The sequence below is a fragment of the Camelus ferus genome, chromosome 13 (assembly GCF_009834535.1).
Source record: "Camelus ferus isolate YT-003-E chromosome 13, BCGSAC_Cfer_1.0, whole genome shotgun sequence".
Classification (NCBI taxonomy): Eukaryota; Metazoa; Chordata; class Mammalia; order Artiodactyla; family Camelidae; genus Camelus; species Camelus ferus.
The window spans coordinates 49,657,724-49,673,618 of record NC_045708.1 but is presented as its reverse complement, the minus strand read 5'-3'; the positions used below and the strand labels follow the sequence as shown (position 1 = coordinate 49,673,618).

The window sequence follows — 15,895 nt, the reverse complement described above, 5'->3', positions numbered from 1 at the left end:
TTAATACTAAGTGTATTTTGGTTAATAGTTTTCTAATATCTGAAAGTTATTTCAGCTTTATGTAGTAAATAAAATAAGCCTGTGATTACATTACCTCCATTTTCTGACTTCTGAGAAATGTCAGGAATCTTCCATAATATTCTTTGTTGTTCAGCATTCCTAAAAATAAAATAGATAAAAGATTTTTGCGTTTGCAGGGTTTTGTTTAATGGATATCATATCTTTCCAGATAGTGTTCATTTGAAAAAAGGATCTTGAAATTTTTAGCAGCAATTTAAGTGTTATCTATCTATCTATCATCTATCCATCCATCTCTTCCTCCTTCCCTCCTTCCATCTATCCATCCATCCACACATGAATCCTCTCCTTTTCCTTTCCTCACTGTAACTAGTCACAACACTGTCAGAGACAGAAACATTTAAAGGACAATGTAGTTAAAAAAATTTTTTAACACATCTACTGAAAAAATAGATTGGAAGTGTTAGTTGACCAATTAATTCAGGTAATTTAAGTTGGAGCTGTCATATGGTTGACAGTTTCTCTCTCTCTCTCTCTTTTTTTAATGTTCTACTTTTTGCTTCTGACAATCATATGGAAAAACTAGAGTATTTTTTCTAGGAGAATAAGCTCTTTTTAACAGTCACTATTGGTACTCAGTTTTATTCTGTTTCTGTTCCCATACCTTCTCTAGTGTGCTTTTTTATAATCTAGAGGCTGCAAAATGAAACTCAGATTGCCCTGTAATTAGGGTCCTACATACAGCTTAGGGTCCACCAATCACATGCACTATCTGAGATTTGGAGAACAGAAGGGAGGCAGAGGGCATTCTCCTGCTGCTCTTTTGGCTCTTTTCTGCGGGCCAGCAGCGTAACTGATTATGTGCGGATCTTGTTAAACAGTGATCCAGTCCAGTCTCAGTTTGGTGGGTGCTGAGAAGCAGTTTAGGCTGTGCCAGTAGGAACCTTCTTATCCTTGGATTCTCGTGGCTGTGGCGGGCTCCTGGTGGCTCCACTGACAGCTTTCTAACTTCTTTCTTTCTTGGTTGTGGCAGAGGTAGCAGCTCCACTGATGGGTCAGTTCTGCAGTGTTCTGGGAAACATTCTTGCGGATCCAACCTAAAGCTTGTTCCTTTTCTGCCGTGTGAACATCTAAATCCCTGTGTTAAATTATTTCCTGAAACAGCTATAGCAGTTTCTGTTTCCCGTCCTGAACCCTGACAGCCAGGCCTGCTGTGATCTCTTCCTGCAGGAAACACAAATGCTAAGCAGTCTGTGATCCTTTGCTCAGAAGGAGCCCTTTGGTGGAGAGGAAGGGGACTAATGGCTCCTTACCAGACTGCCGGTGGGAGCACAGCCTGGAGCTTGGTTACCCCTCCGTCTATGGGGACCAGGAACTGCACGTTGTTGAGGGCTACAGCCGTTGTCATTGCATCCGTGTTGTATTTGTAATCTATGCGCAGGTCAGTGCTTGCCGGCTCACATCGCCAGTTCACTGCCAGGTTCAGCGGCGTGGACTGAATGCCCTGGGCAGATACCTTGCCAAACACAGGAAAGAGAAGGTTTAAGGCTTAACCATTAATCAGAAACAAAACCAGAAGCTGTGATTATCTCCCACTGGAATGTTCTTAGATATCAAAATGCCATGATGTTGTTTGTACTGCTCACAAATGCGTGCTCAGTGAAAAATCACTGTGAAGGGTGCCACGCAGGGGAGAGCTGGGCGCTTCACATAAACTGTTACAGATTAAAAACACAAAATCAGTTACTAAAATCTCTGTTGCACTTTAGAGTTTACAGTGCACATAATGTCAGTTAGGGAGATGGTAGCACACTGTTTGGGAGTTGAGGTCAACAAGGCAGACAGCCCTGAGTGTGAATTCTTTTTTTTTAATAAGTATAGCTGATGTACAATATTTTATAAATTATAGGTGCACAATATAGTGATTCACAATTTTTAAAGGTTATGCTCCATTTATAGTTATTATAAAGTATTGGCTATATTCCCAATCTTGTACAGTACATCCTTGTACTTTATTTTATATCTAATAGTTTGTACTTCTTAATCCCCTACCCCTATATTGCCCATTCCCTTCCCTCTCCCCACTGGTGACCACTAGTTTGCTTTCTCTATATTGAGTCTGCTTCTTTTTTGTTATATTCACTAGTTTGTTGTTGTTGTTGAGATTCTACATATAAGTGATGCAATGCATATTTGTCTTTCTCCATCTGACTTATTTTGCTTGGCACAATGTGCTCCAAGTCCATACATGTTGCTGAAAATGGCAAAAGTTCATTCTTTTTAATGGCTGAGTAATAGTCCATTGTGTGCATATGTGTGTGTGTGTGTGTGTGTATCACATCTTCTGTATCTATTCATCTGTTAATGGACACTTAGGTTGCTTCCATATCTTGGCAATTGTAAATAATGCTAACTATGAGCATTGGGTTTCATGTGTATTTTCAAATTAGTGTTTTTGTGTTTTTTTTGGTTGTCTGGGTTGAGTTCTGATTGTAACTTACAAGCTGAGGGATCTTGGAACAGGTCACTAAACTGCTCTGTGCCTCAGTTATTTCCTCATCTGCCAAATGGGAACTATAATAATAACATTTATACCTACAGTTGTTAAGAAGATTGAAGGAGAAGTTTTATGTGATAGACTCAGGATAGTGCCTAGTATATAGTAAGGAATTAACATTTTAATATGTTATCTATTAATATTATCATATTTGCTCCTCACAAACCAGTGAGTTAGAGAAAGCAAGTTATGATTATTCCTTTGGAATTTGCCAAAGTAAAGACTTGAACCCCAGTCTTCTAACAGGCAGTGCTGTATTCTACTGTCTACTGTCGATTCTAGTTAGAATCAACTGTAAATTTGACTAAAGAAAAGCCAGGTTTGAAGAATCAACAAAAAGTTTGAAAGGTAATAATATCAACTTGAATCCTGGATCTGTAGTGAAAAATTTGCAGTGTTGTCTAATTCTGGTTACCTTTTATAAATACACACGCACTGCAGAGGCCATGTGGGCGATGTCTGTGCCCCTGAAGTTTTATTCATAGAGTATAAGTTCTGCTGACTTTGAAGAATATAAACAGCTCTTTATTGGACTAGCAATGCCTGTGCATATAGACACCATGGGGAAGGATACTGAAGGCAGGATGAGCTTATAAAGCAAGAGTGGTTGCTATAGAAGGAAACCCAGAAATGGATTCTTTTATAAATGACAGACCTAACATAATTTTATTTAGCTAACCATTATAATAAAAGCTTTAAAACTTCATAGTAAACTCTATTATAAGCCTTATAATAAAGTTTAAAACTTTAAATATTTTTAGCAGCCCAATTCTCTGTAAATGAACTTTTACTTAGAAATCTGTTATTTAAGAAAGCTCAAAAGCCGGGCAGACTCGGTCTCCCCACCCATCTCCGCACTCTGTCCTCAGCAGGAGTTCCTCTACCCCGTGAGGTGCTTTATGGCTATGTGACTGTCCCTGTTGCTGGGGGCACTGCTGGTGGCCAGAAAGTAAACAGGCTGTGATGTGAGGATGATCCCACAGAATGCTACTTTATGCCTCCCAGCCAGTCCCCTGCATTGTTGAAAAACAGTAAACAACAACATAACTAACCCATAAGAAAAGAGGTTCCGTAGAGCACCTTTAAAACAAAGTGGCGGGCCGAGGACTGCTGACATTTCAGGGCGTGCTTTGAAATATGTTTGGTTGTTAGCTCCTCACAACCTACAAAATACCTGGGCAGGAATCATTTGTACCCTTATTTGCAGATGAGGAAACTGAGGCTCAGGGAGATGAAGGGCCCAACCGAGGTCAGTGGACAGTAGGAAGCTGACTTTGTTCCAGAATTCAGTCTCTTGCCTATGTTTAAATACTTTACACCAAGATCTTTTTGAGATAGGTGAAATCTGTCTACTTTCTAGGTTTTGTTAGAATGTCCAAAGCTTAGACGATATTAGTCTTACTAGAAGAACATTATAGTCATTTGCATTTTTGTGAAATGTACCATCACATAGATACTTTACTTTCAATAATTTCCTTACAACAATATAAATATTGTTGTTTCCAATCCATAGTGTGTATTATAACTTGGAGGACTTGTAAAATAATATCTATACCTTGGTCACATCCAGAACCAATGAAGTCAAAATTTCTGGGAGTGTCTGGGCCCAGCAAGTATCTCTGTCTCTGTCTCTGTCTCTCTTCTCATCCCCATCCCCATCTCCATCTCTGTTCATCTATAAATAGATTTTAATGATAGGTATCTATCCTCTATCTGTATCTATCTATAATTAACACCGATTCAGAAGCAGCATTTGTTGATAACTTCCCTGGAGATTGTAAAGTGCACTCATGTTTAAGATGCACTGATTTCTACTAAAGTACAACTTTCAAAAATAATAATTTGTTTCCTTATCTTAGGAAAAATAGTTTGAGCATATTTAATCACAAAAATGGCAATGCACTAAAAATAACCTAGGAGATCAAGTGGGAATAAGTGGGACACTCAGGCTCTAGAGAATCCTGGTTTGAAATGGGCTTATTTATAAGATCAGTAGTACTTTGGGGTAAGGGCAAACCTCAGCACAAAAAGAAAGCCTTCATATCCTAGAATGTGTTGTACCAAACATTCTTTTCACATTAAATCATTTCTTAACATAAGTTTCATTAAAATTTATTTCATAAGACTATGACATTATGAAAAAACATCAGACTACTTACACTGAATCATTTAAAATGAGAGATTTCAGCACAGCACTGCTCTTAACAAAATTACAGTGAAATTGTTTGTCAATATTTGTAATCTTAATTGATGTAATTTCTGCAAATTCATTTTTGTGGCATGTTTCTTTAAATTTTAATACAATGTTTTACTTACAAGTTTAAACTATTAAGAATACGTATGAATATTCCTGTCACTAAATAGCCTCCAAATAGTCTTTTAAGGTTTCCATTTTCTTATAAATTATAGCTTTTAAATCGTATTAAAAGAGATGTTACTTTATGGACTTTCATTTAATGTTAGATATGTTAGAACACACATTTGTAATGTGGAAGAGATGCCCTGCCCATATAAATAGGCTTACCTGATATTTGAGCATGTCCACATTATAGTATGTAGCCTGGGGTTTTTGTTCTGATACTTTCTTTAGGTGAGTCATCAAATTTGGCATGTTTACCCAGAATTCCTTGGTGTTGGCATCATTTTGGGTATTATCGCTATTCAATCGGGAAGAAGGAATAATTGAGTAGCATCTTGTGACAAACATGAATCGCACAGAAAAGCATCTTAGCAAATTATCATCTGATTTCTATATCCATCTTTGACAATTTGTAGAGATTCTATTATCAACAATAGTATAGTTCTAGTAAAATTGCAGCTCTGAATTGTATTATGTTAATAGATTAATACCCATGGGAGGCATTATTGTATTGCTATAAATCTCAGTGAGTACCTAGTAATATTAACCAATCACTGATGATAATTGCTTGCTTTCAAGAGTGAATTATTTATTAACCCAAATCTAATAGCTCTTTCTACATCACCACAATTTCCTCTGAATTAGTCAATTAATGTAATCAAGGAGCTTAGTACATTGATTTTTCTTTTGAATTGTCTTGAGTATTTTCTCAGAAATTACAGAGTTAAATATTTGGCCAAATGTAAACATGGTCTTCATTTCCATCTGAGGAGAAAAGTGTGAGACTAAAATTACCTTGCTACCTTATAGCACCGATAGTTCATCTAAAAGCATCTAAGTCATAAAAAATACCTCACAAGATAATCCTGGAATTTAAATGATAATAATCACGGTAGTTAGACTAGAGAGTGCAGTCTTGACGAACTAAGGAGTTTTGTATTCCTATGAGAGAGTTGTCAGCTTTGCTCAGAGGCTTATCCACAGGCCACTCACCCACTGAAATTATTTCTTGAAAATGACTCAATGACAAAAAAAAATCAAGCAAGATGTGAAAAGCACCTGCTCACTTCCCACATGATAAGGAAACTGAGGGCTCAGTAAATTACTGACATTTCCCTCTCAGAATAGCCTATATAATACAATGAGAGCAGCTATAATTTTTTGACCACCTGTTAGGTGCTAGGTGCTCCATTATTTCATATTTTATTAAAATCTACCCCGCAAAGGGAGAATTATCTTCCTTTCTAAAGTTGAGCAAAAGTTATAAAAAGAGAAAATTAGAGGTTAAGAAGACAGAAAGTCTTGATAAAGTAAAAGACAGGTCAAAAGTAAGTTGCTCTGATTCAGCCTCCAGAAGTCAAACAAACCAAGAGCTGAGTCAACAACGACAAAAAAAATCAGAGCCTTAAAATTGCTCCCTGGTCTATTAGGAGGGAGTGGCTGTGGGGGCCTGTCTCAGCACAGCCCAGATGGTTCTGTTGCGCCTGGAGTATGTTGTTGAGGACAAAGCAAAGCCCCATGACTGGGTGCATAGGAAGCAGATGGAAAAGACTCCTGACCCCTAGACTTTGCTCCTGGCCAGGCTAAACTAAGGATGCTGATAAGGGCTATCTAAAATGTTATCATGCAAAGCATTCAAGTTACCCCAGTAGGGACACAAAGAGGCAGGAGATAAGAGTAATGGGGTGCAGCAAAATTAAGTAATTTGCTTAAGGTTGGGTAGCTAATAAGTAACAGAGTCAGATTCCAGCCCAGGTCAGTCTTACTACAGGTCATACTTTCTCACAATACCAAAAGAGGTGCAGAATTAGTGCCCGGAAGCATGCCATTAATCTGTGCTAAGTAAATCTGAATAACTGAGAAAATCTCAATTATACGTTTAATCACAAAATAAGCTAAGTCCTAGGTCTATGATAATTCCTCAGAGAACTTGCTGTAATAAATACTCAAGAAAGCATTGCCAATCAAAAGCTTACACAGGGATGTCATTCTTGAATGCTTTAGAGTTCTTGAGAATTCTTTAGACTCATAGTTGGTTTAACAACTGTTCCTGAACATCTTCTGTAAGCCAACCCCTTTCACAAGGGAAAAGTAGTACATTTCAATTTGGTTCCTGTCACAGGGACTGCAAACCCAAGTGTCTTCAGAGGCCAAGCTGCTAACCTACATGTCTTTCACTGAAGGTAACTGAGAGGAGTGTCTGGGGATAAGACGACAGATGAAAACAGGCTTGAACTGCATTTGAGAACAATGCTTGGTTCAACTGCCTTTTAAAAAGCTAGGTGTGGCGGTGGTGGCGGTGGAACAGCACTGCCTGACTAAACCCAACAGGCTCGATGACTCATGGGCCACCAGTCACAGCCCTGATGCAATCACCAAACATTTAGAGTTAATAAAGTCCAAGTTAATTAATAAGGATTTGCTTTTTGTTTAAAAAGTAATTTAAGGGTCTGTATAATATTTTGTCAAACAAAAACATTCTCAGCCTGATATTTAATTCAATTCATAAGACTGATATATTGAAATAAGTATAAAACTCTTACACATGTCTAAGAACTTGGCAACACAACTGCTTAAAAATGCAACAAAAACTATAACTCTACACCAGTGACATTTACAAACACACTGATGAGAGGGTGGCACATAAATCCTAATTTCAGATGGAGGAACTTAGAAAAATAAAATCAACTGGCTCAATGTGCACATCAAAAACATGGAGGGAAACTGAAACAAGAAGTTGCCCATTTCCAATTTTGACCATTTCACATTTATTTTTCATTGAATGGGTAGCATTTCTTTTACAGTCTTAAGCTTGGAATTAAGTTTGTCGATTAAGGCACCACAAGGACCAAAGAGAAGGGGGTGATCTTGGTCATCACCTGAAAGACCTGTGACTGTTCTTTTCACCACTGGAATGAAACAGTCTCATTTAGTCAAGAAAGAAAGTGACTATATTGGTCCTCAAATTCCAGACACCAACAACCTTCAGTGAATTTTCCATAGATATCCTGCTTGACTAAGTTCTTTAAATTATAGTTGAATTGTTCATTCATATTCAACATATACTACTCAGGTCCTTATTAGGCATAGTGGACGGTGCTGAGGCTGTGGTGGTGTGTGAGATGTGTCCTATTCCCCATGGGTTTTACAGTCTAGTGGGGGAGATGGATGAATGAAGGACACAAATATATGTAATTACTAATTTTAGTAAGTGTGACAAATGGAAGAATAGAGAACCCTGAGAGAGAACAGCAGGCAATATGATTTCATCTGGGAGTGGGGAGGAGAGTGGGATGGTCAAAGGTAGAGTGGAGCTGAGATCTGACGGATGAGCAGGAGTCCAGTAAAGTAGGATGGAAGGCCTATTAGAGGCAGAGCCTTGATGTGGGAAAGCATTCAGCTTGTTCCTAAGACTGGCAGGTCTGGCTGGAGCTACAGGGATTCTGAGGAGGACAGTGGGAGATGAGGACAGAGAGTCAAGCAAGAGTGCATGACTCAGGGCTTCCAAGGCAACAGTAACAAGTTTGGATTCTGGTACAGATGCAATGTGAAGCCACCAGAGAACTAAGAGCAAGGACAGCCTGATTTATCTCAAAAAAAAGGTCATTTGGCTGTTGTGTGTAGTTGTGGAGCAACTGGATGCAGGGAGGGAAGGAGGAAAGCAGCTGCTGTGGTCCAGTGAAATGATAGTCAGCATTTGGATAGGAGAAGTCATGATAAAGGGAGCAAGTGGCCATTTAAGAGAGAGATTTTTTAGATGGAATATCAAGACTTGGTGGTGGAGAAGGCTGTCAAGAATGACTCCTGATGTCTCATCCGTTGCCAGTAATTACTTGCATAGTGGATCATTTTTAACAGCATGTATGTGTGTATTTGTGTGACTGCCATGTGCATAAATATGATAAAGACATATTCAGATTTAATAGGAAATGTGAAAAAGGATATTTATATAAACAAATTCACACAAGTTTCTTTGACACAATATGTGTAAAGTTCTATCAAAACAGGGGCCATTACAGTGCAATGAAATTATATGTTTCACAAAAGAGAGTTCAAGCTTATATGAAGAGTAGCTCACAGTTCAAATATCATTTGATTTTAAGATGCTAATACAACAAATGGATTTTATTCTTTTGATTGAGCTGACTTCTCACCATTCTCATCTACTGTTTACCAATGATAAGCAAAACAGACAATGAATAAATTGTCAATGATGCAGATTTTATTAATCTAAATGTCTCTTTAGCCACTTGAGATAGTTGGCCATTAAAATACATATATGCACACACACACACATCACCCACCAAAAACTTTGACAGCTGGTAAAAGATCTTGGTTGGAATCTATAAACATATCCGAGTAGTGGTAATTTTTCCATGGTGCTTCTCTCTTGCTAAGGTCTACCCCTCATCTAAGCATAAACTGCTAAGCCACACACATCTCTAAAAAAATCTGTGCAAAATATATTTACCAGCAGAGAAGTTGGGGATTTGGCAGGACGTGTTCTAACCTGCTGAAATTTATCACCCGAAAAGTCAGAGCAGCTGGCGACGGGTTGTTGGCAAAGTGTCTGGTGATGCCGGCAGGAAAGGACAACACCATTTCTCCAGTAATCTTCACGATACACCTGTCATGTCACAACATGTGAGAGGGAAGAGAGGAAACCCAGGTCAACAAGTTGTGAATCGAAGCAGCTGTGAAATGCAAGGATTTATGGAGCAATATGACACAGCAGAAGAGAGAAAAAGTTCTTAAAATGGACTCTCCACTACTGAATCATTTCTAAGACCCGAGGACTCAAAGGTTGGTTTTAACATTTATCCAAAAAAAAAGTGGCTATTTTGTTGAAGATGTTTTTGGACAGTACGAAGAAAAGTGCAGCTTTTCTCTTTCTGGAGAGAAGTCTGTATGTTCACCTCACAAATAGAATCATCTGTTCTGGTGGTTCTCTCTCTTTGATTTCTGAATGGTTGACAGCATATTTGAAGATATTGAATTGCACGATGTTGTCACACTATTCACTGGGACTGGTTCTAGTTCTCTGGGTACCGTGACTGATGCCTTGAGCATGTTCTTTTATATGCTCGTGAGGTAAACTTCTTGCTTCCCACTTTATTAGATCTTCATTCCATTAACTTGTCTTTTTGGGTGAAATTGTAAAATCAGTCATGTACATAAGTTAACACAGTTCGATAATTTGGAAGGAATAACCCTTTCTTTAAAAAAAGGGCTTTGTTTCAATGTTCATATCAGCACTATTTACAATAGCCTAGACATGGAAGCAACCTAAATGTCCATCGACAGATGCCTGGATAAAGAAATTGTGGTGTATTTAGACAATAAAATAATACTCAGCCATAAAAAAAGAATAAAATAATGCCATTTGCAGCAACATGGATGGACCTGGAGATCATCACTCTAAGTGAAGTAAGCCAGAAAGAAAGAAAAATGCCATATGATACCACTCATATGTGGAATCTAAAAAAAAAGAAGGACACTATGAACTCATCTACAAAACAGAAAACAGATTTGCAGATGTAGTAAACACCCTTATGGTTACCAGGGAGAGGGGGTGGGAAGGGATAAATTTGGGAGTTTGAAATTTACAAATGTTAGCCACTATATATAAAAACAGATTTTAAAAAAGTTTCCTCTGTATAGCACAGGGAACTATGTTCAATATCTTGTAATAACCTTTAATAAAAAATATATGAAAATGAATATATGTATGTATATGCATGACTGGGACATGTGCTGCACACCAGAAATTGACACATTGTCTGTACAATGACTGACTGTACTTCAATAAAATAAAAAGGAGGCTTTGTTGATGAAGAGTTGGTATATAATAACTGGCACTTACTTATAGTGTAAAAGTCCATAATTTTTGACCTGCTTTACACCTGTGAAACCATCACACAATCAAGATAATGAAGATATCCAACACCCCTAAAAGTTTCCTCCCGCATTTTTGTCATTCCTCTCACCTGCCCTTCTCCATCCTTTCTCTCCCCACTCTTCGGCAATTGCTAATATGTTTTCCGATACTCCACATTAGTTTGCACTTTCTAAAATTCCATATAAACAGAATCATAAGGTGTGTGTGTGTGTGTGTTTTTTTTGTCTGGTTTTTTCCACTCAGCATAATTATTTTGAGATTCATCCACGTGGTGTGTGAGTCAACAGTTCCTGGGTAAGATATGGATATGCCACTGGTTATTTTTTTTTTAAATTCATTCGCTTGCTGAAGAATATTTGGATTCTTCCATTTTTGCCAATTACAAACAAAGCTGTGATGGATATGTGTGCACAAGCCCTTATTTGTCTTGGATAAATATATGAGTGAGATGGTTGGATCACACGGTTTGTGTACCTTTCACTTTTGAAGAAACTGCCAAGCTGTTTTCTGAAGTGGAAAATCCAGCTGTGTATGAGAATTTCAGTTCTTGCATATCCTCACCAACACTTGGTAGGATCTGTCTTTTTAACTTTAGTCATTCTAGTAGGTGAGCACTGGTCTCTGTTTCAATCTACATTTCCCTAACGGCTAATGATCTTAAGCATCTCTTCCTGTGCTTTTTTGTCAACGGTTATCTACTCTGGTGAAGTGCCTGCCCAATTTGTCTGCTAAACATTTTTTTTTAAAACTGAGTTTTCTGTTCTCTTATTGAATTTTGAGAGGTTTTTTTTTTTTGTACTTTCTGGATACAAATAACTTAAAGGATACATGTTTTGCAAAGATTTTCCCCCTCAGTCTCTGACTTGCTTTTTTCTTTTTCCTAAGAGTAACTTTGAAGAACAGAAGCTTTAAATTCATCAATTTATTCTTTTATGGGTTGTAGCTAATCAATTTACTCTTTTGGAGTCTTATCTAAGTCTTTGTTAAATCCAAGGTCACAACAGTTTCACCTATATTTTATTCTAGAAGTGTTTTTTTTTTTAATTTTTAGTTTTACATTTAGTTTTGTGATCCACTTTTAGTTAATTTTTGTATATTTTCTGTGAAGTGTAGGTCCAAGTCCATTTTTTAGTGTGGATAGGATATCTAATTCTTTTAGTACTATGTGTTGATTTCTCCACTTGGCAATTTTGTTGAAATACAGTTATCCATTTATATGTGGGTCTATTTCTAAATTCTCCATGCTCTTGCACTGATCTGTTTTGTCTGTCTTTACACCAGTACCTCACTGTCTTAATTACTGTAGCTTTAAAATAGTTCTGAAATCACATAGTGTTAGTCTACCACATTTGTCCTTTTTCAACGTTGTTTTGGCTATTGTGATTCCTTGTGTCTCCACATTAAATTTACGATCCCTGTGCCAATTTCTACAGAAAATCAATGTAATTCAAATTCACCCTTTACTGCCTGCTCTGAGAGAATTAGTATTGGGCCCTCTAATATATTTTTTCTTTGTCAAAGGTACTATGTTACGCATTGTCAGCAGAGGGCACTAGAGAGTCATTGCAGGAAGGAGAGGTTTCTTTTTTGTTTTTTTTTTCCCCCTTCCTGGTTCCAGTGTGCTTGTTAGGCAGGCTCTTGCAGGACTCAGGGCTTGTTCAGGGCAAGGCCCTGGCAGTGCAGAGGCACGTGGCACTCCCAGTGTTTGGGTGCTGCAGTCTGTCTGCTTTGCTGGTGCCCGGTGACACTGGCAACTCCTGAGGTATGTGTGACTGAGCTGCCCCAGCGCCCAGCTCCTGCAGTGCAGACTGGGTCCCCAGCTCCAGGCTCTGGTCACATGCACACCTCCACAGCCAGGTTCTGCAGTGCACGGTGCTCAGCAGCGCCCTCCGGCCCTTCACTTCCTCTGGCACCTCCTCTCTCCCCAGCCAGCCTCAGGGGAGAGCGCACCAGCGAGACACCTCCTGTGAGCAGCTGGGGGTCTGCCGGGCTCTCCCTGTGCCATGGCCTGGAGGCTCTCCAGGAGGTCAGCTGGGGATCCTCCGGCTCACCCCACCTCTCAGGGCTTCACCGGGTCCCGGGTCTTGCAAATCATTGTTTCATGTGTTTTGTCTGTTTCTGAAGTGTATTCAGGTAGAAGAGTAAATTGGTCCCTGTTACTCCACCTTGGCCAGAAGCAGAAATCTCAAAAGAATTATTCTTCTTTGGGAAATGGTAAATATTTAAAATGAGTGAACTTCTTTGTGACTTCCCTATACATTTGGACAACCAACTTGTACCATTTCTACAACTGTCTAAGTTCAGGAGTGCACTAGAAAGGGAAATTGAGTTCATAAATGAAAACTTTGCTCACACGTGAATACTGGAAATTCTGTTTGCCCCATAGTCACCTCGTAGACCGTGTAGCTGACTGATGAGCCCAAGTGGCTCAGGTGAGCTGGTCCTTGGTCCACATTCAAAAGCCTTGTATGTATAAGACTGGGTTTGGGGAAAGGGCGGAGGGTAGGTGAACCTCTGAAATGTGCCATGTGCCCCCTCCTCCCCGCTCAGACATAGTCATCCTAACTCTGAACTGTTCTGAAGGAGAATTTTGGTTCCTAGAAGTTTGCCCCTCCGTCCCTCCTGGAGAGCACTGCGGATCTCCCTGTTTGGTGCCAACTCTGCTGGCTACCTTCTCTGTCTGTTAGCTCCATAAGCCCTGCTTGTTTTACTGGTGCTGAACTGATGCTAAGCCTAGACTTCCCATCAGGCTGAGTCTCCTCTTGATGTTTCATGTTTCAACATGAAACATATTATTTGACAACTCTAGAAGAAGCAACAGTTAGTCAGAGCACTTGTTAAATTCGACTTCAGTACCTCCATCACTCAGTAGAGTGTTGTTAGCAGTGATGGCTCAAATGTGTTTTAATTGATGAGGAATCAGCTCGGTTTCTTTTCCAGAAAATGAGTGCTAAATGGTGTCTTGGTGGGGATAATGTTTATCTCTGTTTTTTTGGAAGGGGGGGTAATTAGGTTTATTTATTTATTCTTTTAATTAATTAATTAATTATTCTAGTGGAGGTACTGGGGATTGAACCCAGGACCTTGTGCATGCTAAGCACAGACTACCACTGAGCTACACCCTCTCCTGGTTTCTCTTTTAAAAGGAAGTCAGCAAGGGGAGGAGGCAGCATTTATTAAATCAATAAACACTTATTGACTCCTAACTGTGTAATTTTGTTGTCTGTTAGTTTTTGAGTGGGGAGGCTGTTAAAAAATGAGCAAAAACAGTCACTGCCTTCAAAGGACTTACAGAGCTCCGTGGAGGATGAGAGAAGTAGTCAATATAAACCAATGCAAGAAGCGCCTCGGCTCCTCACTCGCAATCACGTACATTTCTATACTGCTTCTCAACTGTCAGAGTCAGACCTTAGATGATTTGTTAATCCATCCAGTGTCTAAGCTGATCTGAAGTTTTCTATATAAAAATTAGCATTTTCAACCCGTACTCACTAAAGGGAAGTCTTTGTTCAGCAGTAATGATTATTCCTATCAATATGTGGTATGGTTACATTTCATGCAAGTTTAAATTATGGGAATCTAAAATATTGCAATATGGAAATATTAACACATGTACTTTATGAAGTTAATTTGAAATCATATGAATCCTTCCAAATGAAACATTTGTCTAGAATGGCAAAATTTCAACGTCATTTGGTCAAATGACTTATAAACTGGGTTTTCCCTGTTGCCAGAGGCAGTATCATGTTAGCTGGGCGACAGAAATGCCGGGCAATTATGGTCAGGAAACGTGTGGCTTTGATTTATGTGAAGTCATCAGAAATGCATTCCTCACACAAAGTGTGACTTCCACTGCTGTGGTAACTAGGCCCATGGTCTTCTTTCCAAGGGGACGTACCTCTGTGCGTAGAATTGTTCCCTTCCTTTCCTTATCATCCCCTTTCATTGACTTGGGTAATGGGCAAAAACTCCTTTTCATATTTTAAGACTCAGTTCAAAGGCAGATCTTTCCAAAGCCTTCCTTAATATCCTCTCCAGTCAGCCCTCCTTCATTTTTTTCTTTCTTTAGGTTCCTTGGACAAATGGACATATTAAAAAAAAAAACTGTTTTGTAGTTTCTCGAACATACCTATCCACTACTGTGAAGGCAAGTCCTATGTCTTGGGTTATGAGAAGGCAAAGGTGCAAAACACAGAACTCAGGGCAGAGCAGAAACTCAATGAGATGTTTTGAAAATAAATTCCTACATTTAACAAATTTGTATGGGGTGCCTAATCAATGTATCAGCCGCCATGTAACGCGCAAGAACAGGCAGTGAGAAACAGGACAAATGTGGTCTTGCCCAAACTTCCAGTTTAAGCAAGGAGACAGACACTTGAATAAATAATTGAAATATGGTGATGAGGGAAGGATAAAATAGGAATGAGAAGTATAAGGTTCTCTTGGGAATTAGGGAGTTAATCCCTAGCACCACATTATTTAAATAGGAGCTAATTACAAGGAAGATGTGTTTTCCCCAAGCAGCAAAGTCAAGTTTTCTGCCTATAAGCTACTGAGAAAGACTCAGATGTCAGAATACTTGTTACAGGTGTTCCTCGGGGAAAGAGTATAACTGTAATTGAATGGATGAGATATCATAATATGTAATAAAGTAGTAGATTTCTATTTCCAGTGTATGGTCTGAAAACAAATGGGGAAGCCTTTGATGCAGGATGAGAGAGAACCACAAGCAAAAGCAGACCCATATGCCTTTTCTGCATCATTTCTCTATGTGGTGCTGTGTTTGGCTTTATCCTCCACCTCCCCACCTTGCACTATGATTGAACTTTCAAACTTGAGTTGTTTCCTTGAAAGTGAATAACGGAAGAACAGCAATTAAAATGATTCACTGCCTGGAGATGAAATTAAATTTAGAAGAATGTCACTTCATGATCTGTTCATAAATTTCAGATCTCATAATTTCAATGAAATATACTAAATCTCCCATCTACCAACATACAGTATATGCTACAATTACTTATAGCAATATAATTGGAAAAAGACCCAATATGTACTATCATCC

General features: G+C 38.8%; 1 protein-coding gene across 12 annotated transcripts in view; it reads right to left on the bottom strand.

Annotated features, from left to right (window-relative positions):
- Positions 1-15,895, bottom strand: part of SGIP1 (SH3GL interacting endocytic adaptor 1) — a 184,429-nt gene that overhangs the window by 2,951 nt on the left and 165,583 nt on the right. For all 12 annotated transcript variants that reach the window (XM_032494517.1, XM_032494518.1, XM_032494519.1 and 9 more), the window contains 4 exons: positions 9,406-9,561; positions 5,100-5,232; positions 1,332-1,534; positions 95-159 (listed from right to left, as the gene is read on the bottom strand). In XM_032494517.1, the coding sequence (XP_032350408.1) occupies positions 95-159; positions 1,332-1,534; positions 5,100-5,232; positions 9,406-9,561 (557 nt within the window). The remainder of the gene's footprint in view (positions 1-94; positions 160-1,331; positions 1,535-5,099; positions 5,233-9,405; positions 9,562-15,895) is intronic.